Here is a 26,781-nt window from a genome sequence, read left to right as displayed (position 1 = left end):
CTGAAATCCCGTACACTCTCCCCTCTGGTCACTGTCAGCCTCTTCTCCATTTAAGAAGGTTATATTTTGCTTGTTTGTTTGTTTTGTTGATTAGGTTCCTGTTAAAGGTGAGATCGTATGGTATTTGTCTTTCACTGCCTGGCTTATTTTCCTTAGCATAATATTTTCCAGTTCCATCCATGCTGTGGCAAAGGGTAGGAGCTCCTTCTTTCTTTGTGCTGCATAGAATTCCATCGTGTAAATGTACCAGAGTTTTTTGATCCATTCATTTACTGATGGGCACCTAGGTAGCTTCCAACACTTGGCTATTGTAAATTGTTCTGCTATGAATATTGGGATGCATAGGTTCTTTTGGATTGGTGTTTCAGGGTTCCTAGGATATAATCCTAGCAGTGGAATTGCTGGGTCAAAAGGCAGATCCATTTTTAGTTTTCTGAGAAAATTCCATACTGTGTTTCATAGTCCCCAATCCCACCAACAATTCACTAGGGTTCCCTTTTCTCCACAACCTCTCCAACACTTTTTGTTTGTTGCTTTGTTTATGATGGCCATTCTGACTGCTGTGAAGTGGTATCTCATTGTGGTTTTAGTTTGCATCTCTCTGATAGCTAGCGATATTGAGCATCATTTCATATGTCTTTGGATTTTCTGTATGTCCTCCTTGGGGAAGTGTCTGTTCAAGTCCTTTGCCCATTTGTTAATTGGGTTGCTTGTCTCCTTAGGGTGGAGTCATGTGAATTCTTTATATGTTTTGAAGATTAAACCCTTGTCGGAGGTATCATTAGCAAATATGTTCTCCCATATAGTTGGTTCTCTTTTTATCTTAATACTGTTTTCTTAGCTGTACAGAAGCTTTTATTTTTATGAGATGCCGATTATTTATTCTTTCCTTTATGTCCCTTGCTCTAGGGGACATATCAGTAAAAAAGTTTCTGCGTGAAATATTTGAGATTTTCCTGCCTGTGTTCTCCTCTAGGACTTTAATGGTGTCATGGTTTATATTTAAGTCTTTTATCCACCTTGAATTTATTTTTATATAAGGTGTAAATTGGTGCTCAAGTTTCATTTTTTTGCATGTAGCTGTCCAGTTCCCCCAACACCATTTGTTGAAGAGGCTATTTACTCCATTTTATGTTGCTGCCCCTTTGGTTGAATGTTAATTGACCATAGAGACTTGGGTTTATTTCTGGGCTCTCTGTTCTGTTCCATTGGTCCATGTGCCTGTTTTTATGCCAGTACCAGGCTGTTTTGATTACAGTGACCTTGTAATACAGTTTGGTATCAGGTATTGTGATCCTTCCTACTTTGATCTTATTTCTCAAAATTGCAGCAGCTATTTGGGGTCATTTATGGTTCCATACAAATTTTTGAAGTGTTTATTCTATGTCTGTGAAATATGCCATTGGTACTTTAATAGGTATTGCACTGAATGTGTAATTGCTTTGGGTAGTATAGACGTTTTGATGATGTTAATTTTTCTGATCCATGAACACAATATATGTTTCCATTTGTTTGTGTCTTCCTTGATTTCTTTCTTCAATGTTGTGTCACTAACTGAGTACATGTCTTTTACCTCTTTGGTTAGGTTTATTCCTAGATATTTTATTTTCTTTTGCTATTCAAATGGGATTTTTTCTTTGATCTCTGCTTCTGCTGTTTCATTGTTGGTGTACAGAAATGCCTTTGATTTCTGGATATTGACTTTGTATCCTGCTGTTTTGCCAAATTCATATATTAGGTCAAGTAGTTTTTTGGTAGAGTCTATAGGATTTTCTATGTACACTATCATGTCATCTGCAAACATGACAGTTTGTTTCCTACTTTCCAATTTGGATGCCTTTTATTTCCTTGTCTTCTCTGATTGCTATGGCTCAAACTTCCAATACTATGTTGAATAGAAGTGGCGAAAATGGACAGCCTTGTGTTGTTCCTGATCTTAGTGGAAAAGATTTTAATTTTTGCCCATTGAGTATGATGTTGGCTGTAGGTCTCTCATATATGGCCTTTATTATGTTCAGGAATGCTCCCTCTATTCCCACTTTGCTGAGTGTTTTTATCGTAAATGGGTGCTATACCTTATCAAATGCTTTTTCTGCATCTATTGATATGATCATGCGATTTTTGTCTTTGCTTTTGTTCATGTGATGTACTATGATTATTGATTTGCCAATATTGAACCATCCTTGCATCCCTGGGATGAATCCCACTTGGTTATGGTATATGATCTTTTTAATGTATTGTTGGATGCAGTTTGCCAATATTTTGTTGATGATTTTAGTGTCTGTGTTCATCAGCAATATTGGCCTGAAGTTTTTATTCTTTCATTCTTCCTTGGTCTCATTCTTAACCCATTCATTGTTTAATAGTATACTGTTCAATGTCCATGAGTTTGAGTGTTTTGATTTTTTTTCTTTGGGGTTGATTTCTAGTTTCAGTCTCTTATGGTCAGAGAAAATGCTTGATAGGATTTCAATTTTCTTGATTTTGTTGAGGCTTATTTTGTGTCCTATCATGTGGTCTATCTTTGAAAATGTTCCATGTGCATTTGAAAATAATGTGTGTTTAGCTCCTTTGGGATGAAGGGCTCTCTATATATCAGTTAAGTCCATTTCATCTAGGGCATTGTTCAATGATACAATATATTTGTTGATATTTTGTTTGGAAGTTCTGCCCATTTTTTGACACTGGGGTGTTAAAATTCTGTACTATAATTGTGTTGCTGTCAATATCTTTCTTGAAGTCCTCTAAGATTTTCTTTATGTATTTGGGTTTTCCTATGTCAGGTGCATATATATTTTTAATGTTTATGTCTTCTTGGTAGATTCTTTCTTGAGTATTATGAAATGACCTTCTGGGTCTCTCTTTATGGTCCTTTTTTGGAAGTCTATTTTGTCTGATATGAGTATTGGTACCCTGGGTTTTTTTTTTCTGTCTGTTTGCTTGGAAAATATAAGTAAAGAATTTAATAACCCTTGCCCAGAGGAAACTGGAGAAATAGATATATGATTCTTATTACAATTGTTTTGTCCCTAGATGCAGTAAGAGTGGGTCAGAGGCCCAGTGGTATCTGGAGCATGATTAAAGGGAAAAATTAAGGAAGACTTAATTGCTTTATAATAATTATATTGCCCTATTCAATTGAATCTTCTATTAAACATTCTTTTATTGACAAGTTTTAGGAAAGCCTATTTTTTAAAATGTTATTTACTCATTTATATTCTTGCCAGAAGAAATGCTTATTAATTTTATTTATTTAGTTGTATTTTAAATATTTTATTGATTATGCCATTACAGTTGTGCAATTTTTCCTCCTGTGCTCCTCTCCCTCAGGCAATCTCCACACCAGGGTTCATGTCCATGGGTCATACATGTAAATTCTCTGGGTACTCCATTTCCTATACCATACTTTACATCCCCATGGCTATTCCATAATACCTATTAGTACTTCTTAATCTCCTCCCCTCTTCACTCATGTCCCCACACCTCCCTCCCATCTGGCAACCATGAAAACTTTTTCCATATCCATGATTGTGTCTCTGTTCTTCTTGTTTGCTTAGTTTGGTTTTTTTTTTTCTGGGTTTAGTTATTGACAGGTATGTATTTATTGCCATTTTATTGTTCATAGTTTTGATTTTTTTCTTTTTATTTTATTTATTTATTTTTAGAGAGGGAAAGGAAGGAGAGAGAGAGAGAGAGAGGGAGAGAGAGAGAGAGAAACATCAATGTGCGGTTGCTGGGGGTTATGGCCTGCAACCCAGGCATGTACCCTGGCTGGGAATCAAACCTGGGACACTTTGGTTCCCAGCCCGTGCTCAATCCACTGAGCTATGCCAGCCAGGGCTCATAGTTTTGACTTTATTTTTCTTGAATAAGTCCCTTTAACATTTCATAAAATAATGCTTTGTTGATGATGAACTTTAGTTTGTTCTTGTCTGGGGAGCTCTTTATCTGTCTTTTGATTCTAAATGATAGTTTGCTATGTAGAGAAATCTTGACTGTAGATCCCTGCTTTTCATGACTTTGAATATTTCTTGCCAGATTCTTCTAGTCTGCAATGTTTCTTTTGAGAAATCAGTGTACAGAGAAATCAACTGACAGCCTTAAGGGGATTCCCCTGTAGTTAACTAACTGCTTTTCTATTGATGCTTTTCAGATTCTCTCTTTATTTTTAACCTTTGGCTTTTAATTAAGATGTGTCTTAGAGTAGGCCTCTGAATCCATCTTGTCTGGGATTCTCTGTGCTTCCTGGAGATGCACATCTATTTCCTTCATGAAATTAGGGAAGTTTTCTTTCATGATTTTTTTTCAAATAGATTTCCAGGTTTTTGCTCTTTCTCTTCTCCTTCTGGCACCCATATAACACAAATGTTGGAACACTTGAAGTCATCCGAGAGGTTGCTTCTATTGTCTTTGATTTTTGGATTCTTTTTTCTTCTTATTGTCCTGATTGGTTATTTTTTGCTTCCTTATGTTCCAAATCATTGATTTAATTCTTGGCTTTATTCACTCTATTGTTGTTTCCCTGTAACTTTGTTTTTTATTTCAATTAGTGTATCCTTTGTTTCTGACTGGATCTTTTTTATGCTATTGAGGTCCTCTCCTCACTAAGTTCCTTGAGCATCCTTATAACCAGTGATTAGAACTCTGATTCTGATAGATTACTTATCTCTATTTTGTTTGGTTCTTTTTCTAGAGTTTTGATTTGTTCTTTCATTTGGGCAATGTTTCTTTTTCTCTTCATTTTGGAAACCTCCCTATTTCTGTTTCTAAGTATTAGGTAAAGCTGCTATGACTCTCCATTTTGGTAGTGTGGACTAATGTAGCAGGTGTCCTGTATGGTCCAGTGGCACAGGCTCCCCTATCACTCAAGCTGGGTACTTGAGGTGCACCCTTCATGTGGGCTGAGTACACCCTCTTCTTGTAGTTGAGTGTTGATTTCTGTTGGCAGGTCAATAGGAGGGATTTATCCAAGCCAGTCAGTTTCAAGGATTGGCTGTGATCATTGACACCACCCTCCACCCTCCACTGAGGATCAGCTGTACAGGATAGTGGTGCTCCAATGTGGTGAATAGCTGTCCACTGGCTGTGCAGGCCCTGGAGTTTGCTAGGTGATGCAGGCCAAGGTCAGCCCTCATTAGTGTTTTTCCCAGGACCTCCCTGCTGAGCTATAGAGAAATCTGAGATGGTGGCTACTTGTGCTGGTCTTGGAGATTCCCAGGCAAAGCCAATTAGGAATCTAGGCTGGCTGCTTCTAATGCCATGCCTGGGGCCACTTAGCAAGAGGTACTGGGGCTGGGAGCTTTCTGAGGCCAGCTGTTGCTGGTTTGAAAGGATTTAGAAAGTTGTGAAACTTGAGCCAAGACCAGCCATTCATATGGAAAAGCTACTGTTAACAGCTATAAATTGAGTGGGATGGAGTCTCAGGGCATCTCCAGGGCAGGACAAACAGTGTTAGCCAGGTTAATGGGGTCTGAGACATGGCACCCTCCTGCCAGCTCTGTGGCTCCACCTGCCTTTCTGTCTGAGAGAAAGCTGTCTCCTAGATCTTGCCTAGATGCCAGATACTTCAGTTCTCTGTATGCCACTGGTGCCTTTCAAGATGCTACACTAGTGCTGGAGTTCATAGGGAGGGAGTCTGAGTAAATTCGTGTGTGGGTTCCTTAAGAGGAACTGCATGAGACTCCAGAAGTTTCTTCCATCAACTCAATCCCTAATAGTTTTTGCAACCAGAAGTTATGGGAGCTTATCTTCCTGGCACTGGTACCCTGGTCTGAGGGATCTTGTGTGGGGCTGGTACTCCTCACTCCCAAGATATCCCTCCAAAATTTTTAGCGACCACACATGTATGTGGGACCAGCCCATTCCATGTCTCCACCCCTTCAACCAGTCTGGATGGATATGGTTTCTTTAATTCTGTAGTTGTCAGATTTCCATTCAAACTTGATTTCTGACAGTTCTGAGTGATGGTTGTTCTATAGTTGTAACTTTGATGTGGTTGTGTCACAGATGGGTACAGGTAACCAGGTTCCTAGTGATCAGCACAAAGAATTGAACCAAACACACAGAGTTTATAGCAGAGAGCATGGGAGAAGGCCAACTCTATGCAGAGATTGACCTCATGGGCTGGAGGGATTCTATTCTTATAGGGTGGATCCTTCCTGGCTGGTTTTGATGGTCTTTTACTGAGCATGTACAAGTAGTTGTATTACTTTAAAGTTATTGAGCATGTGGTCTTCCACGATTTTCCCTGATTGGCCACCGGAAAAGGGGTTGCAAAATGTTACCTAATGGACCCCCCTTCTCCTGGGGACCCCTGTACCAGGTTCACCTTGCCCACCACCAGGGAATTATAGCTCTCCATGTCAGAGATTGGTGAAAAGGAAAGGAATTATGCATTCAAAAGTTATACAGACTTAAGACTAATGATTTAATGTCTTCATTAAAATACCAAAGTTTCTTAAAATACCCACAAACACACAGAGTCCTTCCTTCCCTCCTTTGCCCTGTCCAGAATACTGTATCTCAGGATAAGAAATAGAGGTCTGTGGCTCAGGAACCCCTGGTTCTTCCCAGTAAACCATGCTTGGCTGGGAGGCCTCCCTTGGTTCCTGGCACCCTCAGCTGTGTCACCAGGATCTCCAGTTCTTAATCTCAAACCACATGGCACCTTCTCATGGCCCACCAGCAAGAGTCCTTTCACCCCTTTCCTTTCTGCAGAGTCTCTCCTGCATTCTTCCAAACTGATAAGGGAGAGCTCTGTATTGCTGCTACATCTTGCTTTCCAGCTTCCTAAGCTGTGTGGCAAAGGGAGACCCAAAGCCACATGGTTCTTCTCTGCCAGAGCCATGTGTTTCTTCTGTCATGGCTGCCAAGCATGGGTTTAAATCCCAGTGCCAATCTTCCTCTGTAGCCCCATTTCCAATTCCTCCCACAGTTGGTACACTTGCCAGCATTTCCATTTTTTTTTCCCAGCTTTTCTGGGCTGCCATAGTAAGTCCAGGCAGGGATGGCCCTGTGGTGTGGAGCCAGTCATCTCCAGTCTCTTACATAGGCTCTGTAACCAGGGGGATTTGCATCCAGTTACAACCTGGGTGGAAGTCACTCCCTTCTCCCTGGCTCAAAGCATGGCCACAGCTATTTAATATATTTATGAAACCAGTTAAAGGCTATAGATATATTAAATGGCCATTCTAGAGGTTATCTATAAAACTGTTGCTATGCAAAACAGCTCTGAATGGCCCTGCTCCATGTTTCCCATCATCCAGCTCAGACTTGTGGGGGTGAGGACATCCCATATTTTAATATTTTCTGGACACTCTGTGTTCTGAACCCCATTACAAATCCCTATTTGGGGCTCCCTAGCTGCACCCTCTTACAGTAAGCAAGTTGTATTTTGTTCTTTTTTAGTACTTTTTTTTCTTTTTATTTTAATCATTGTTCAAGTACAGTTTTCTCCATTTTACTCCCATTACAGCCCACCCACCCAACCCTCCCCACTTCCCTCCCATTACCACCCTCCCCCTAGCATTTGTCCATGTGTCCTTTAAATTTGTTCCTGTAAACCCTTCCCATTCTCCCCTGAAATTCCCTCTTCTCTCCCCTCTGGTCACTGTCAGCCTGTCCTCTATTTCAGTGTCTTTGGTTATATTTTGCTTGTTTCTTTGTTTTGTTGTTTAGGTTCCTGTTAAAGGTGAGATCATATGGTATTTGTCTTTCATTGCCTGGCTTGTTTCACTTAGCATAATGCTTTCCAGCTCCATCCATACTGTTGCAAAGGGTAGGAGCTCCTTCTTTATTTCCGCTGCATAGAATTCCATTGTGTAAATGTAACATAGTTTTTTGATCCATTCATTTACTGATGGGCACCTAGGTTGCTTCCAGCACCTAGCTATTGTAAATTGTGCTTCTATGAACATCATGGTTAAAAGGTTCTTTTGTATTGGTGTTTTAGTGTTCCTAGGATATAGTCCCAGCAGTGGAATTGCAAAGTCAAAAGGCAGATCCATTTTTAGTTTTCTGAGGAAGTTCCACACTGCTTTCCATAGTGGTTGTACCAGTCTGCAGTCCCACCAACAGTGTACTAGGGTCCCCTCTTCTTCACAACCTCTCCAACACTTGTTTGTTGCTTTGTTTATGATGGCCATTCTGACTGCTGTGAAGTGGTATCTCATTGTGGTTTTAATTTGCATCTCTCTGATAGCTAGCGATATTGAGCATCATTTCATGTGTCTTTGGATTTTCTCTATGTCCTCCTTGGAGAAGTGTCTGTTCAAGTCCTTTGTCCATTTGTTAATTGGGTTGCTTGTCTTCCTGCAGTGCAGTCATGTAAGTTCTTTATATATTTTGGAGATTAAACCCTTGTCCGAGGTATCATTGGCAAATATGTTTTCCCATACAGTTGGTTCTCTTTTTATTTTGATACTGTTTTCTTTAGATGTGCAGAAGCTTTTAATTTTGATGAGGTCCCATTTGTTTATTCTTTCCTTTATGTCCCTTGCTCTAGGGGACAAGTCAGTAACAAAGTTTCTTTGTGAAATATCTGAGATTTTCCTACCTACGTTCTCCTCTAGGACTTTAATGTTGTCACAGTTTATATTTAAGTCTTTTATTCACCTTGAATTTATTTTTGTATAAGGTGTAAGTTGGTGCTCGAGTTTCATTTTTTTACATGTAGCTGTACAGTTCTCACAGCACCATTTGTTGAAGAGGCTATTTTTATTCCATTTAATGTCTCTGCCTCCTTTGTCAAACATTAACTGACCATAGAGACTTGAGTTTATTTCTGGGCTGTCTTTTCTGTTCCCTTGGTCCATGTGCCTGTTTTTATGCCAGTACCAGGCTGTTTTGATTACAGTGGCCTTGTAGTATAGTTTAGTATCAGGTATTGTGATCCCTCCTACTTTGCTCTTATTTCTCAAAATTGCAGCAGCTATTCAGGGTCATTTATGGTTCCATACAAATTTTTGCAGTGTTTGTTCTATGTCTGTGAAATATGCCATTGGTACACTAATAGGTATTGCATTGAATGTGTAAATTGCTTTGGGTAGTATGGATATTTTGATGATATTAATTCTTCCAATCCATGAACACGGTATATATTTACATTTGTTTGTGCCTTCCTTGATTTCTTTCTTCAATGTTGTGTCGCTATCTGAGTACATGTCTTTTACCTCTTTGGTTAGGTTTATTCCTAGGTATTTTATTTTTCTTTTTGCTATTTCAAATGGGATTTTTTCTTTGATTTCTGCTTCTGCTGTTTTCATTGTGGTGTACAGAAATGCCTTTGATTTCTGGATATTGACTTTGTATCCTGCTGTTTTGCCAAATTCATTTATTAGGTCAAGCAGTTTTTTGGTGGAGTCTATAGGATTTTCTATGTACACTATGATGTCATCTGCAAACAGTGACAGTTTTGTTTCCTCCTTTTTAATTTCATGTCTTTTATTTCCTTTTCTTGTCTGATCACTGTGACTAAAACTTCCAGTGCTATATTGGATAGAGGCGTGAAAGTGGACAGCCTTGTCTTGTTCCTGATCTTAGTGGAAAAGATTTTAATTTTTGCCCATTGAGTATGATGTTGGCTGTAGGTCTCTCATATATGGCCTTTATTATGTTCAGGAATGCTCCCTCAATTCCCACTTTGCTGAGTGTTTTTATCATAAACTGGGTGCTTGTACCTATCAAATGCTTTTTCTGCATCAATTGATATGATCATGTGGTTTCTGTCTTTGCTTTTGTTTATGTGATGTATTACATTTACTGATTTGCAAATATTGTACCATCCTTGCATCCCTGGAATGAATCCCCCTTGGTCATGGTGTATGATCTTTTTAATGTATGTTGGATGCAGTTTGCCAGTATTTTTGTTGAGGATTTTAGCGTCAATGTTCATCAGCGATATTGGCCTGAAGTTTTCTTTCCTTGTTGTGTCTTCTGGTTTTGGAATTAGGATGATGTTGGCTTCATAAAAAGAGTTTGGGAGTCTCCCATCTTTTTTGTATTTTTTTGGAATAGTCTGTGAAGGATAGGGGTTAGGTCTTCCTTAAATGCTTTGTAGAATTCTCCTGTGAAACCATCTGGTCCAGGGCTTTTGTGTGTTGGAGTTTTTGTAATTACTGCTCAATTTCTTTGCTGTATGGTTGTTCAAGGTTCTGCTTCTTTTCATTGAGTTTTGGAAGATTATATTTTTCTAGAAAGTTGTCCATTTCACCTAGATTTTCAAATTTCTTGGCATACAGTTCTTTGTAGTATTTTGTTATAGTCCTCTGTTTTTCTGTGGTATCTGTTGTAATCTCTCCTCTTTCATTTCTGATTGTGTTTATTTGGGTCCTCTCTCTCTCTCTCTCTTTTTTTTTTTTTTTTTTTTGATGAGTCTGCTCTAAAGCTTGTCGATTTTGTTTATATTTTCAAAGAACCAGCTCTTGGATTCATTGATCCTTAGAATTCTGCTTTTAGTCTCTATGTCATTTAATTCTTCTCTGATCTTGGTTATTTCCTTTCTTCTGCTTGCTCTGGGCTGTCTTTGTTGTTCCTCGAGTTCTTGCAGATGTGGGGTTAGGTTGTTTGTTTGAAATCTTTCTAACTTTTTTAGGTGGGCCTGTATCACTATGAACTTCCCTCTCAGGACTGCCTTCACTGTGTCCCATAAGTTTTGGGTTGTTGTGAGTTCATTTTCATTTGTTTCCAGAAACCTTGATATCTTCCCTAATTTCATTCTTGACCCATTCCTTGTTTAATAGCATGCTATTTAATCTCCATGATTTTGAGGGTTTTGGGTTTTTTTCTTTGGGGTTGGTTTCTAGCTTCAGTCCCTTGTTATCTGAGAAAATGCTTGGTATGATTTCAATTGTTTTGATATTGTTGAGGCTTGTTTTGTGTCCTATCATGTGGTCTACCTTTGAAAATATTCCATGTACATTTGAAAAGAATGTGTATTTAGCTTCTTTGGGATGGAGGGTTCAGTATATATTAGTAACGTCCATGTCATCTAGGGTATTGTTCAATGCCACAATATCTTTGTTGATATTTTGTTTGGAAGATCTGTCCATTTTTGATAGTGGGGTGTTAAAATCCCATACAAGAATTGTGTTGCTGTCAATATCTTTCTTGAAGTTCTCTAAGATTTTTTTTTTTTTTGTATTTGGGTGCTCCTATGTTGTGTGCATATATATTTACAATATTTATGTCTTCTTGGTGGATTCTTCCCTTGAGTATTATGAAATGGCCTTCTGGGTCTCTTTTTATGGTCCTTTTTTGGAAGTCTATTTTGTCAGATATGAGCATTGCTACCCTGGCTTGTTTTTCCTGTCCATGTGCGTAGAAAATTTGTTTCCAGCTCTTCACTTTCAGCCTGTGCAGGTCTTTAATCCTGAGATGGGCCTCTTGTAGACAGCATATGTGTGGGTCATGTTTTCTTATCCAATCAGCTATTTTATGTCTTTTGATTGGAGCATTTAATCCGTTTACTTTTAAGGTTATTATTGATAGTTACTTATTCATTGCCTTTTATGTACATGTGTTCCTCACTCTCTCTCTCTTTTTCTTCCTTTTGTTAAAGCAGTCCCTTTAGAATCTCTTGCAGAGCTGGTTTGGTGGAGGTGTATTCTTTTAGATGTCTTTTGTCTTTGAAGCTTCTTATTTGGCCTTCTATCTTGATTGAGAGCCTTGCTAGGTAAAGTAGCCTTGGTTGCAGACCTCTGGTTCTCATTACTTGGAATATTTCTTGCCATGCTCTTCTGGCTTGGAGTGTTTCCATTGAGAAGTCAGCTGTTAGCCTTATTGGGGCTCCCCTTGTATGTTATTTCCTGTTTCTCCCTGATGCCTTTAAGATTCTCTCTTTGTCTTGAAATTTTGCCATTTTAATTATGATGTGTCTTGAGGTGGGTCTCTTTGGGTTCCTCTTGATTGGGACTCTGTGTTTCCTGGATTTGTGTGGCTTTTTCTCTCATCAAATCAGGGAAGTTTTCCATCATTAGTTTTTCAAATAGGTTTTCTATCCCTCCTCCTCCTCCTCCTCCTTCTTCTTCTTCTCCTTCTAGTATCCCTATTATACGGATATTATTATGTTTCATATTGTCTTGGATTTCTCTTAATCCCTCTTCATTCTTTCTGAGGCTCTTTTCCTTTTCTTGCTCTTTCTGGGTGTTTTCTTCTACTTTGTCCTCTAGCTTGCTGATCCAGTCTTCTGCTTCATTGATCCTGCTTTTCATTTTTTCTACTGTGTTCTTCAGTTCAGAAATTGTATTCTTCATTTCCTCTTGGCCCTTTTTGAGAGTTTCCGTTTCCTTTTTCATGTTGATGTAGTTTTCAGTGAGTTCATTCAAGCTTCCCTGTAATTTCTGGTAGCTCATTGTGAGCTGATTGAGCTTCCTGATGATCATTGCTTTGAAGTCAATATCTGATAGTTGAATTGCCTCTATTTCACTTAGCATTCTTTCTGAGACTTCTTTCTTTCCTTTCATTTGGGGATTGTTTCTTTGTCTTCCCATTGTTTGTGAGACTCTTCTTGTTAGCCTCAGCTTCTTAAATTGATCTGTTCTGGCTCCCTGGGTTTGTGGTGTGAACTTCTTTAGTAGAATAGCAGTGAGTTTCAGTGGTGCAGTTTCCTTGATCTCCCAAGCTCACTGGTCTTGGGCTGTCATTTCAGTTGGCTTTGTGTTTGGCTTTGGGTTTTGATTGCTGTTGAGTATGTCTTTGGTGGTTCCTTTCCACCAGCTGGTTAAATGAGGGTCACTCTGTCCACTACCTCCTGTATTTTGTTGTGCTGGTGAGGGCAGGTTGTGTTGAAGCTGGTTCTTCCATGTGTATAAGGTTTAAAGAATTCTCATTTGCTCTTGTTCAGTTGTTTGTATTCGGTACTGTCTCTACTGTTTAGTTGTATTTCCAGATAGGTCCTGGATTTAGGTTTGTGTGGTTTCCACTCTCTCCTTCACCTTCTTCTGTTGTTATCTGTTAGTGGTTCCTTTGTTGTTGGGTTTCCTCTTCCAGTGGGTATCCTGGTGTTCACCACCTCCACCTATTCTTTTTTGCCATCAGTTGAAGGGGGAAGGCAAAATGGTTTAAGACAGCAACAGAGAATTCTATGATATTTACAGTAGTAGCAAGTAGGGAAGAGATATGAGATCCTTTGACTGTGTATAGTGTTAACCGTGATCTTCCACCCAGCTAGCTGATTTTTAGAAAGGATGGAAAGAAGATAAGACTCTTTTGGGGGAAGGAAGGATTGTGAGTTGGATCTATAAAGCAGGGAGATTGTGGGAGGTCAGATTCTGAGGTAAGGTGAGAGTAAAGGATAGTAAATAGGTGTAGTGTGTGAGAGAATAGAATTAACCACTATAGTGATAGAGTTCAGGAAACTTTGAAATGGGCTAAGATCTGGGGGGGGTGGTGTGAAGTAATTACAATCGCATGGAACAGCAGTTATTTACAATAATATTATAGCAACAATTAAATGTCAGAACCTATGAGATCTAGGTAAGAATAGGGAGTACAGAACCTCGAGTAGTGTGCTAATGGGACACAGGTGAGTTAAAGGACAGTAGATTAGCAATACACTATGAAACGAGATATCAAGGGAAAGCTGTCAGGTCATACAGTATAACCCAGCCCCAGCAAAGCAGACTATACAAAAGAAGAGAGATACAAAATACTATTAAAAAAAGATGTAGGAATACTGGGAAAATAATAATATTACAAATATGGAATAACTTGCTGGTTCTCTGTAATAGCAGAGTGAAATGTGTCTCATTGTCCCAGCTGTTGTGATGCCCCGTCTTTGGGTTCAACTTTGGTCTTTTCACAGATCCAAGATTTTGTCTCCCTTGTAGGTATTTAGAAAAAATGTAAAAAAGTAAAAATAGAAAAGGCAAATGAAGGAAGAAAGAAGAGATAAAATTGGAGGAAAGGAAGGAGGAAGGAATAAAATAAGAAATTAGGAAAGAGAGGAAAAAGAAATCAAAAGAGAATAAAAACAATAAAAATTAAAAAATTAGAAATTGTTAAAAAATAGAATCAAATTAAAAAGTCTCTTGGTTTCAAAGTGGCGAAACCAGTTCTTCTGCTCTTACTGGCTGTGGCAGGCTGAGGGGGTGATTGGTATGGCTTTTCTTCCTCAGTCAGAGGAGCTAGCACTGGCTCCCTCACTGTCTGGGAAGCTAACGTGGCTCCTCAGCCTTGCACCTTGGGTGTGGGAATCAGGACTTTCTCCAGGGTTACTTCTGTGGACTGGGGTGTGGGGATGCTCTCATGGGCCCCTGCACGCATGCCCATGGCTGGGTGGCAGGGAGGCTGAAGCAACTTATCACTTTAGGAGAATTCCCCAAACAGTGTCTGTCTATTCATTTCTTCCTCTTGAGAAATTCCTTCTGTTGAAGCCTGCCTCTCCCCACAGTGGCCTGGCTTCTCCCGCAGCCCAACTCTCCAGCCACACTGGTGAGTGTGGGGGTCTGGGCCTGCTATGCGACCCAGCCTCTCTGGTGTCCACAGGCTCCAAAGGTGCTCACAGCCCCTGTGTGTTTGCTAGTATCTGGATTCCTTCTAGTGCCACTCAGACCTTGTTTGGCTGGGGAGGGAGCAGTTGTCCAGGCTCTCTCCCAAGGACTCTGTGGCAAACCCTGCAGGGGCCCTGGGCCAGGGGCTGCAGCTCCCAGACCACATGCTGGTCCCTGGGACCCTACCTTGTTGCAGCACTCTTCTTGGGGTCCAGTTTTTCGGTTCTGCCACAATCCTTGGTCCCCTATTTTCACATATGCTGAAGTATGTTGGCTGCTTGCTTCTCTACTCTATAGATCGGTCAGGATTTTCTCCCCTGAGCAGAGGGGAGCCAAATCTGCTACTTCCTACTCCGATGCCATCTTATAAAAGCAGTAAGTTGTATTTACCTCTGTCCACTTATTGATTTTAGAGAGAGAGGAAGGGAGGGAGAGGGAGAGGGAGAGAGAGGAACATCGGTTGCCTCTGGTATGCTCCCTGACTGGGGACTGATCCCACAACCTAGGCAAATGCCCTGACCAGGAATCAAACCTGCAACTCTTTGGTTTATGAGTCAATGCTCCAACCAACGGAGCCACCCTGGCCAGGGTGGGATAGCCTATTAAAATGCAAGTGAGAGTGATTAAAATGTTAAACTATATGTGTAGATTATGGAAAACAATGTGGTTGATTATCTGCATAATGGTTTCAAACATGTTTTAAGTACTGGAGCTTTTTATAAACCAAAGTCCTCTGAGAAACCCAGTCCACACTTAGGTAAAAATGGCTACTACTCTAACTGGTGGGGCAGAACTAACACTATGTGCCTGAACACCTCTCCTAATTTCTGTCCTCTAGGCAGCACCTGAAGTATCACCACAGAACCCAGTATTGCACATAGCAAGGTTTAAAAATCACAAAGCTTAGATTAAACTTTTGTTTTGGAAAACTGAAGCCCAGAGAGCTGAAGTGACTTATTCAAAGTTATAAAATTAAGGGCTGCAAAAGGACTGAAGCTCAGTTCCCTGAATTCTGCAGCACTTTCACCTATGTTATCCTATATTCCTGAAGGATAAGTTCTATCAAATAAGATTTTTTTTTCTCCTAGTGTTACAGAACAAACAAGGGGGGCCTGGGATGATATACTATTACTGAAAGAAGCCCCCAGGTCCACTATGTCCGCCGCCAGAGGAAAGACATCTCTCAATGCCAGAGATTTGTGAAAAGGAAAGGAAATGTTTATTTAATGCTATACAGACTTAAAGTAGTGACCTAATGTCTTCACCAAAATCCCAAAGTCCCTTAAAACACCCACACACAGACACAGTCCTTCCTTCCTTCCCCCTTTGCCCAGTCCAGAGTACCGTATCTCAGGAAAGGAAATAGAAGTCCATGGCTCAGGCAGTCCTCTGGTTATTCCCAGTTAGTACTCCATCTCAACTGGGAGACCTCCCTGGGTTCCCAGCACCCTCAGCTGAGTTGCCGGGATCTCTGTTAAAACCAGGCGGTGGTTCCCCCTTCTAAAGCTGTGGGGGTCCCCACTCTGGCAAAGGCATGTGGTTCTCTCCCTCAGGGCCGCAGGAGTCTTCACTCTGCTAAAGCTGTGTGACTCTCTCTCTCTCAGGGCTGTGATCCTCTTTGCACTTCCACAGCTGCATGGTTCTCCCCTCAATGGCTGTCGTGTCTGGGTTTAAATTGCAGACAACCTTCCTCTGCAGCCCCATTTCTGACTCCTCCCACACTCAGCTTCACATGCCAGAACTCATACCCTTCCAGCTTTACTGGACTGCCATCATGAGTCTGGGCAGGTGTGGCCCCAAGTCCTGGAGCCAATCATCTCCAAGCTCCCACGCAGGCGCTGTAACTTGGGGGACCTGCCCCCAGTCACATCTTGGTTGGGTTGTTACTTCCAGTCCCCTGGCTCAGAGCCTGGCCACAGCTATTTAACATATCTAAGTGACCAGCCAAAGGCTATAGATATGTTAAATGACCACACCAGAGGTTAGCTGCAAGGCTGTTGCTATGCAAAACAGCTCTCAATGGCCCTGCTCCATTTGTCCCTTCCCCCAACCCACACCTGGGGAGTGGGAGTGAGGACATCCAAAAATCCCCTGGACACCTTGAGTTCTGGACCCCATTTTAAATGCCTATTTGGGGTCCCCCCTCTTGGCTGCACCCTGTAACAATAGTAGTGGGAGTTCCTATAGGGAGTGTAAAGTCAGAGGTTTTTAGTGCCCTGGAGGCCTTGCTTGGAGTTCTGCTTCTCTTCCAGGACTGTGGACCTGGAGAACTGCCTCACAAGACTTCTCTTCCCACTTGGAAATCATATTGAACTTGTATTTAATGGTAGAAATAAGGAAATGGAAGTTCTTTTTCCAAATATTTATTTATAATGACTATACTGTTCTGAATTTTAATGAATTGTAGAGAACTTTTAACCATTAGGTGTCTTGACTTCCTTTTTATAAAGAGGTGGCATGACCCTGATTATGGAGTGGTTCATGAATCAACCATTGTGCAGATTATCTGATGTTAACTGGGAGTTCAGAGCCAAATACATCATCGGGTATGACAGAAAACAATAAATGTTCTTAATTAATTGAATGAACTTCAAAGGTATGTATTTTTTAGCAAATATAGTTCACAATATATTAATTTGGTGTCTTACTACAGATTGAGGTGGATGGACATGTTTGTGCTATATACAATTATTATATTCCAGGTATCAATGATACCCATGTTGAGATCCTGGGAAGTGTTCTTTATGGCAAGATATTGAATGTAACCGTGAAAGTCATCAATTTCTTCTGCATCTCTCTGATTGTTATCTGCTTTAATGGATAAGCACAGTGTCTGGACTTTTCAGAAAGACACTGAACAGCTTCATTCATGTTAAGAGCCTTTCAGAAAAAAACATCATTGGGAAAGAGATTGAAATACTAGCCCAGAGAAAAGCCAATGACACTATTTTTTTCTCCTCCAGTTTCTGTCAAATACCTGGGGATGTACTCAATCTCTTTTAACTGAATAGGTCAGTGATCCATCAAGCACTTACTTTGCTTTTGCCACTGGATGGGTGATGCTCTTATCCAAGTTGTACAGCAAGCTGGTGTTGAAATTTTCCAGATTTATGAAGAATCCACTGACTTCAGGGCTGATGGCAAACAGGTAGTCCCAAATGAAAAGAGAATAAAATTATAAAGATCAACAAAGACAGCCCTGGCTGGTGTTAGCTCCGGGATTGAGGCGACTGTGAATCAAAGCATCACAGGTTCAATTCCCAGTCAGGGTACATGCCTGGGTTGCAGGCCTTGGTCCCCGGCAACCACACATTGATGTTTATCTTCTCTCTCTGTCTTCCTCCCTCCCTTCCTCTCTAAAATAAATAACTAAATCTTTAAACAGACAGAAGAAAAATTGGTGTTTTTACTTGAATGATATTAATCATGGATGATTATTAGAAATTTAAATGAAGAATCATTTTGAAAAGTGTTTGAGCAATCAAAAGTGTTATACAGATAAGAAACTACATATGCCCTCTGAAAAAACCATGAAGAACCAAGTGGATTGCAGATGGTAAGCACTGGAAGATGTTATGTCAGTATAGGTATTATTTTTGTATATTAACCACAGACTAAACTCCTTTGAGGATAGAGAAGGTACTAATTGATGTCTTTACATTTCTCAAAAACAAGTAGAAACCCATTTCCCAGAGCACTCTAACTTTCTAAGACTGGAAATTATATTTATACTTCCCATGTTTCCTTTACATATGAGTATGCATGCAGTGCTACTAAGTACATCATCTTATAATAGTAGTTTTATTATTCCTTTGTGCAGGACTTTCCAGTTTACAAAGCATTTATTTTGGACTAATATATTTTATTTACCTCAAAGCATGTACACCTTCTCCTCCCTCTACACACACACACACACACACACAATTTTCATGTTATACGGAAAGAAAATCAAGAGGTAAAATGACCTGCTCAATATTACACAGCTAATAAGTAATAGAAATTGCAGTTTAAAATTTTTTAAGTTTCTCCCAATTTCTTGTTGAAATAGTCTACACAATTTAAAAATTTTCAAAAATATGATATAATATGAATAGAATGAAACAAAGTTCTTTTATTATTTCATTGTTAATGTGATTCTTATCAGACTATCAGGGCCAGCTTCTCCATAGTTAGAACTGCTGAGGAAAATGTGTTTTACTAACATTTTGTAACATGTGCTGTCTTATGAAGTAAAGGGCTACATTTAAAGTTTTAATCCAGTGAGGATGGAAAATGGAGATGCTGGAGGGTTGATTGGAGGAAAATGGCAGAATTATATTCTTTATTCTGCTTCTAGCTTATATTAATTTCCTTTTTCTAAAGCATACTAATGGAATAGAATTTAATTTTTTTAACAGGATGTGCAATAGATGTTTTGCTACCACAATGTAAAAAAATTAGTCAAAGAGGGTAGGTAGGTTAATTCAGCAATTCAATACTTTCCATAACCTAAGAGATCCACTGTTGTGGAATATGATGCTAAAGGTTATCACCAGACTCTTAATTTTATAGATGATTAAAACTGAGGGCCCTGACAAATTCAATCATTTACCAGAGGTCACAATTTAAAACTCTTTCCAATCTGTGGGGAATTCCACTTATAGCTTGGAGCCAAGGCCCTACATATTTCCCCTTTTTATTAGGAAGGTCAGCTTACTCTCTAAATTTGAGTACCCAAATGTGGTATCATGTCAGGGAAGCCAGAGGTGGGCCCTCACCAGCTGTACTGTCCTCTGTGATAAGAGCCAGGGCCCAGGGCAAAGGGGGACAGACAGTGACAATTTTCCTTGTACAAGTGCTAATATGTACTAGTAGATTCTGAGTTATGATTGGTGCTTTCTTGGTTTAGGAAAAAGAGCAACTAAATTTGGATTCTGGCAACTGGATTCTAGCCCTAATTCTGACATTAACTTAATGATAATAATTACAAAAACTATTATTTACTGGGCATTTTCTAGGGTGCTGATGTGCCTTGCACTATGTTAAATATTTTATACATATTACCTCACTAATCTTCATAACAGCCACCAGATACTGTATTATTCCTGGTTGATTGATGAAGAAAATGAGAAATAGAAAATAAGTAACATGACCACTTGTAAGTGGCACAGTCTGGGTCTGTTAGACTCCAAAGCCCGTGCTTTTCACCATTGTACCTACCTGATACAAAGCTGTTACCATTGTTCCTGGCATGTGTCCTTTCATGTCATAATAGTGATCATAGATTGTATCAAGAGGACTTACTATGTAGCAAAAAGTATTTTAAATGCATTGCACATATTACCTCATTTTATCAGAAGGATACTATTTTCATCTCCATTTTATAGATGAGGAAACTGGGGGACACAGTGGGTATGTAATTTGCCCAAGGTCACCCAGATATTGGACATGGAGAAGCCAGATTATGATCCCAGGCCATCTGAATCCAGAATCCATACTCTTCATCATCATGGCAACAATAGAACTAATATTATAGAACATATATTATGTGGATAATATAATAGTTTAAGTTATTTTCAGCTCCAGTGATGATTTTCTGTGCATGCTGGGTGAATTCTGAGCATACTGAAGTGTGAATTCTGCAGGGACAGGGATGCAGTAAACGTTTTCTACACCGGCTCCCTTCCAGTCAGATGAATGTGTTTTTACAGGAAAGATAACAATGTCTTATAAAAAGTTTTGTTGTGTTGTGATTAAGAAATATAAAAAAGAAGAAGCATTTTTCATATTCCTTTTTCTCCTTAAAAATGAAAAAGAATTTTTGAAAAGGATATGATAATGACTTAGACTGATGCATACTGCTAATACTGCCTTAGAAGTATTCCATCCACTGGCATATTGTGGACTCTCTCATTATATATATATTTTTTCTCCCCAGGCAATCTTTCACTTCCATTAGAACCAAACTACAAGAGAACAGGATTCCATGTGTCTTTCCAGACATGTCCACTGGGAATTGAGGATGCCATTCCAAACTTGTATTTCTTTTTCACTGGAACTGTTTTTTCCTGCCAAGTTATCAGCAGGAGAAGACTTTCTAAAATATCATATTATCCACCAGTATTTCTTAAGAAGCTACTGTTTTTCCTAAGTATGCTATTAATAGGGCATGCAGGTGGTAGAAAACGTCTTATCAAAGCATCATCCTCTTAATGGAACAGTAATTTTTTCAGTAAATTTTCTCTGGAATTTTCTGAATGATACACATTATTGTTCATTATAGTGGACATGTTTCTCTCAGAAAATAAGCCTTCTGAGTAAAATTGAAGTATTGGTTTGCCTTTTTATGAAAGTATAACCATCAATTCTTGCTTACTAGTGAAGCTCAATTATTATATTATTTAATCCAATTTACCCATAAGCTTGTCATATTCTATTATAGTGTCTTAAATGCCACCATCAACTGTAAATTTTTTGAGTTAAATGCAAGATGATATTAAAAAAAATGAATAATTAGTTTGGCTTGGGCCCTGAACAGTCCACATGGAACTGTCTGTAGGCTAGAATACCATCCTAGAGGTTCAAGAAGGCCAGGTAATTATTCCCACTAGTCACTGAAGAGTCTGGGAATCTGAAGGGCTGAGTTGATACTAGGATGGTGAAGGAGTCCTTGGTAGTCCTGGTGCAGTGATTATACACCAACCAAAGAGAGTAGTTTACTATTTCAACATCTGGTATCAGTGTACTTGCGTATCCTGGGTGAAAATGCCATTTTATACCTCAAGGTGCATATTTATGCTTCAGGGTGAATAAATTTATTAGTGATTAGGAAGCCGTTAATGTTGAATTTGCAGAGATACAAAGGCTTCTGTCTTAAGTCTTTTATTTAGGGATTTCCTAGGATGTTTGGAGCCAAATATATTGAAGAGGAATTAATGAATATTAAATATAGAAGTGCTATGTTAAAATGGTTCGAAAGGTGACAAAGCCCAAAAAAGGGAAATTGTAACGAAAATGACTCCCAGACTCTAGAGGGTTGGAAACCTCTAAATGAAGGCCTTGTGATATGGATGTGTTGATGGTGGTGGTGTGTGGAGATAAAAATTTAGGTGTAAATTGGGAGAGAGTTTTAACTTTTTGAAAGTTCTTGTGTTAAATTAGTCAGGTAATCTTTTGCCTGATAAATAGATAAATTATTGGAGTTACAGTTACTAAACAGGTTTATGGTATCCTAGTGATTTTAGTCATTTATTCACTTAAGTAACTTGTATCTTGGCCCACCACAGACAAGCTCATGAGTGGAATACCAATAGGACTTGTAATAGTGAACAAGTTCAGCAGAAAATAGAGCCCTTTAAGTGTAGTTTAGTACTAAGTACCACCCATCAAACATAGCAGCGAACCTACTATTGCATTTGTAGATATTTATAGTGCTGAAGTTTTCCATAATTTCTGTACCCACAGAGGTAAATACAGAAAGTAATCTGAAGATGGATCAGGAAACAGGGCTCAAGATAATGGTTGCGTAGGAGGATGCTGAACTTACCCCCTCCCATGAGCAATGCTGAAATACACACATATACATAGAGAAGTTACTCCCTGAGAGTTGACAGGGCTGAATGAATAGGTTTCTGACAACAAATCAGAGAAAGAGACTGAATAGAAAAGGTCTGGTGGAGAACTTCTTGGAGCTGTGACAACTCTCTGTAACAGAGGTGCTGGTGAGTGCCATTGTTTATGCACCCCCTCTACCTCAATAGGCAGGTGAGAGTTCTGTTTAGGTGCTGTGGTCTAGCTTTCAGGTCACCACAGTGCATTTCCAGCCACACTGCCTACAGACCATTTTAGACCTGAAGAAAGGGAGCAAGTAGGATCAACAGGGTGTTACCACATGCAACTAGCCACCTTGCCTGTAGCCACTTAACCAGTAAACCAGTAAACCAGTGCCCCAGGTACCACAAGCACCTTCCTGGCTCCAACTGACCTACCTAAACTACCCAAAATATACAGCCTACATAGATTTTCCTTCTATACAAGACTACTTTCTGTACAACAAATGAGAGAGACACTGTATAAAGAAGGCCAGGGAACCACAGGTGCTCTCTGGGAACTGAAGGAATTCTCCGGGGTTAGGGTGCTGGTGATCACCATTAAGTAACCCTCTACCTTGAAAGAGCAGGTGGGAACTCTATCCAATTCTCTGATCTACCTACAAGGTCCCCATAGAGTGTTCCCAGGACACATTGCCTGAACCCATATAGGTTCTGAACAAAGGGAGCAAAGAGGATCAATAGAGCATCACTACAAGCACCTGGCCTCCCTGCTCAGAGCTGCTTCAGCTTGTAGACCAGTGCCCAAGACACCACAGGCACGTACTGAGCTCTAGCCAACTTGCCAAACAACCCAACACATAGAAGTCACTTCTAAACAAGGCTGTTTTTTCAAGACTGGGAGATATACCTATTTTCTCTAATTCATAGAAATAAACATAAAATGTAAAACAAAATGAAGTTACCATAAGAATATCTCTCAAATAAAGGACAGGAAAGATGTCCAGAAAAAAAAATAAGGAAATGGAGATAAGTAATATGCCTGATAAAGAATCAAAGAAATGATCATAAGGATCATCCCACAAATTGAGAGGTGAATAGAGGAACTTAAGGAAAACTTGACCAAAGAGTTTAAAAGTTTAATTAAGGAGCAAGCAGAAGAAAAAAACATTTAAAAAGAGTCAACAACAACTCACTAATTGCATAAAAATGGGTTGGCAACCTAGAAGACACGAGTATAAATAAACCATTCAGACATTTAAATAAATAAATAAATAAATAAATAAATAAATAAATAAACCAAACTAAACATAGTTGAAGAGACATCTGTGACAGCATCAAACATACAAGCATTCACAATATAGGGACCCCAGAAGGAGAAGAAAGAAAAAAAGGAATAGGAACTTTATTTGTTTTTTTTTGTTTGTTTTCACCTTTGATTTTTAATTTTTATTTGTAGTGTAATATTTCTTTTTTTCCTTTTCTTATTTTAATCATTGTTCAAATACAGTTTTCTCCTTTTTACTCTCAATCCAGTCCCCCTTCTCACCCCTCCCCACTTCCCTCTCATTACCACCCTCCCCTTAGTTTATGACCATGTGTCCTTTAAGTTTGTTCCTGTGAACCCTTCCCACTGTCCCCTTAAATTCCCTCTACTCTCTCTGTGGGTCTGTCAACCTGGCCTCTATTTCAGTGTCTTTTGGTTATATTTTGCTTGTTTTCTTTGTTTTGTTATTTGGTTCCTGTTAAAGGTGAGATCATATGGTATTGTCTTTCACTTGCCTGCTTGTTTTGCTTAGCATAATGTTTTCCAGCTCCATCCACGCTGTTGCAAAGGGTAGGAGCTCCTTCTTTCTTTCTGCTGCATAGAATTCCATTGTGTAAATGTACCGTAGTTTTTGATCCATTCATTTACTGATGGGCATCTTGGTTGCTTCCAGCATCTAGCTATTATAAATTGTGCTGCTATGAACATTAGGATGCATAGGTTCTTTTGAATTGGTTTTTTAGTATTCTTAGGATAGAGTCCCAGCAGTGGAATTGCTGGGTCAAAAGGCAGATCCATTTTTAGTTTTCTGAGAAAATTCCATACTGTGTTCCATAGTGGTAGTACCAGTCTGCAGTCCCACCAGCAGTGCACTAGGGTCCCCTTTTCTCCACAACCTCTCCAACACTTGTTGTTTGTTGCTTTGTTTATGATGGCTATTCTGTCTGGTGTGAAGTGGTATCTCATTGTGGTTTTAATTTCCATCTCTCTGATAGCTAGTGATATTGAACATCGTTTCATGTGTCTTTGGATTTTCTCTATGTCCTCCTTGGAGAAGTGTCTGTTCAAGTCCTTTGCCCACTTTTTAATTGGATTCCTTGTCTTCTTAGAGTGCAGTCTTGTAAGTTCTTTATATATTTTGGAGATTAAACCCTTGTCTGAGGTATCATTGGCAAATATGTTTTCCCATACAGTTGGTTCTCTTTTTATTTTGATACTGTTTTCTTTAGCTGTGCAGAAGCTTTTAATTTTGATGAGGTCCCATTTGTTTATTCTTTCCTTTATGTCCCTTGCTCTAGGGGACAAGTCAGTAAAAAAGTTTCTTTGTGAAATATCTGAGATTTTCCTACCTACATTCTGCTCTAGGACTTTAATGGTGTCACGTTTTATATTTAAGTCTTTTATCCACCTTGAATTTATTTTTGTATAAGGTGTAAGTTGGTGCTCAAGTTTCATTTTTTTGCACGTGCCTGTCCAGTTCTTCCAACACCATTTGTTGAGGAGGCTATTTGTACTCCATTTTATGTTGCTTCCTCCTTTGTCAAATATTAATTGACCATAGAGACTTGGGCTTATTTCTGGGCTCTCTGTTCTGTTCCATTGGTCTATGTGCCTGTTTTTATGCCAGTACCAGGCTGTTTTGATTACAGTGGCCTTGTAGTATAGTTTAGTGTCAGGTATTGTGATCCCTCCTACTTTACTCTTATTTCTCAAAATTGCAGCAGGTATTCAGGGTCGTTTATAATTCGATATAAATTTTTGAAGTGTTTGCTCTATATCTGTGAAATATGCCATTGGTACTTTAATAGGTATTGCATTGAATGTGTAAATTGCTTTGGGTAGTATGGACATTTTGATGATATTAATTCTTCCAATCCATGAACACGGTATATGTTTCCATTTGTTTGTGTCTTCCTTGATTTCTTTCCTCAGTGTTGTGTAGTTTTCTGAATACAGGTCTTTTACCTCTTTGGTTAGGTTTATTTCTACATATTTTATTTTTCTTTTTGCTATTTCAAATGGGATTTTTTCTTTGATCTCTGCTTCTGCTGTTTCATTGTTGGTGTACAGAAATGCCTTTGGTTTCTGGATATTGACTTTGTATCCCGCTGTTTTGCCAAATTCATTTATTAGGTCAAGCAGTTTTTTGGTAGAGTCTATAGGATTTTCTATGTATACTATCATGTCATCTGCAAACAGTGACAGTTTTGTTTCCTCCTTTCCAGTTTGGATGCCTTTTATTTCTTTTTCTTGTCTGTTTGCTGTGGCTAAAACTTCCAGTACTATATTGAATAGAAGTGGTGAAAGTGGACAGCCTTGTCTTGTTCCTGATCTTAGTGGAAAAGATTTTAATTTTTGCCCATTGAGAATGATGTTGGCTGTAGGTCTCTCATATATGGCCTTTATTATGTTCAGGAATGCTCCCTCTATTCCCACTTTGCCGAGTGTTTTTATCATGAGTGGGTGCTGTACCTTATCAAATGCTTTTTCTGCATCAATTGATATGATCATGTGGTTTCTGTCTTTGCTTTTGTTTATGTGATGTATTACATTTACTGACTTGCGAATATTGTACCATCCTTGCATCCCTGGGATGGATCCCCCTTGGTCATGGTGTATGTTCTTTTTAATGTATTGTTGGATGCAGTTTGCCAGTATTTTGTTGAGGATTTTAGCGTCAATGTTCATCAGCGATATTGGCCTGAAGTTTTCTTTCTTTGTTGTGTCTTTATCTGGTTTTGGAATTAGGATGATGTTGGCCCCATAAAAAGAGTTTGGGAGTCTCCCATCTTTTGGGGTTTTTTGGAATAGTCTGTGAAGGATAGGGGTTAGGTCTTCCTTAAATGCTTTGTAGAATTCTCCTGTGAAACCATCTGGCCCAGGGCTTTTGTGTGTTGAAAGTTTTTTGATTACTGCTTCAATTTCTTTTGTTGCTATTGGTCTGTTCAGGCTTTCTGCTTCTTTTTCATTGAGTTTTGGAAGATTATATTTTTCTAGAAAGTTGTCCATTTCACCTAGCTTTTCATATTTCTTGGCATACAGCTCTTTGTAGTAATTTATTACAATCATTTGTATTTCTGTGGTATCTGTTGTAATCTCTCCTCTTTCATTTCTGATTGTGTTTGTTTGGGTCTTCTCTCTTTTTTTTCTTGATGAGTCTGCTTAAAGGCTTGTCAATTTTGTTTATCTTTTCAAAGAACCAGCTCTTGGATTCATTGATCCTTAGAATTGTGCTTTTAGTCTCTATGTCATTTAATTCTGCTCTGATGCTGGTTATTTCCTTCCTTCTGCTTGCTCTGGGCTGCCTTTGTTGTTCCTCGAGTTCCTATAGACGTAGGGTTAGGTTTTTTGTTTGGAATGCTTCTAACCTTTTTAGGTGGGCCTGTATTGCTACGAACTTCCCTCTCAGGACTGCCTTCACTGTGTCCCATAAGTTTTGGGTTGTTGTGAGTTCATTTTCATTTGTTTCCAGAAGCCTTTTGATTTCTTCCCTAAT

At 39.1% G+C, this 26,781-nt stretch overlaps 1 protein-coding gene across 1 annotated transcript in view; it reads right to left on the bottom strand.

Annotated features, from left to right (window-relative positions):
* The window catches only part of LOC114498782 (NXPE family member 1), a gene marked incomplete at its 5' end in the record, with an annotated part of 40,919 nt that extends 20,341 nt beyond the window's left edge, over positions 1-20,578 (bottom strand). Inside the window, 2 exon segments of the mRNA XM_036029978.1 lie at positions 20,349-20,442; positions 20,444-20,578. Of these exon segments, the coding sequence (XP_035885871.1) occupies positions 20,349-20,442; positions 20,444-20,578 (229 nt within the window).
* Between the last annotated feature and the right edge of the window lie 6,203 nt (positions 20,579-26,781).

The sequence above is a fragment of the Phyllostomus discolor genome, chromosome 6, assembly GCF_004126475.2.
Source record: "Phyllostomus discolor isolate MPI-MPIP mPhyDis1 chromosome 6, mPhyDis1.pri.v3, whole genome shotgun sequence".
In the NCBI taxonomy this organism is placed as follows: domain Eukaryota; kingdom Metazoa; phylum Chordata; class Mammalia; order Chiroptera; family Phyllostomidae; genus Phyllostomus; species Phyllostomus discolor.
This window is presented reverse-complemented; position numbering and strand designations above follow the sequence as displayed.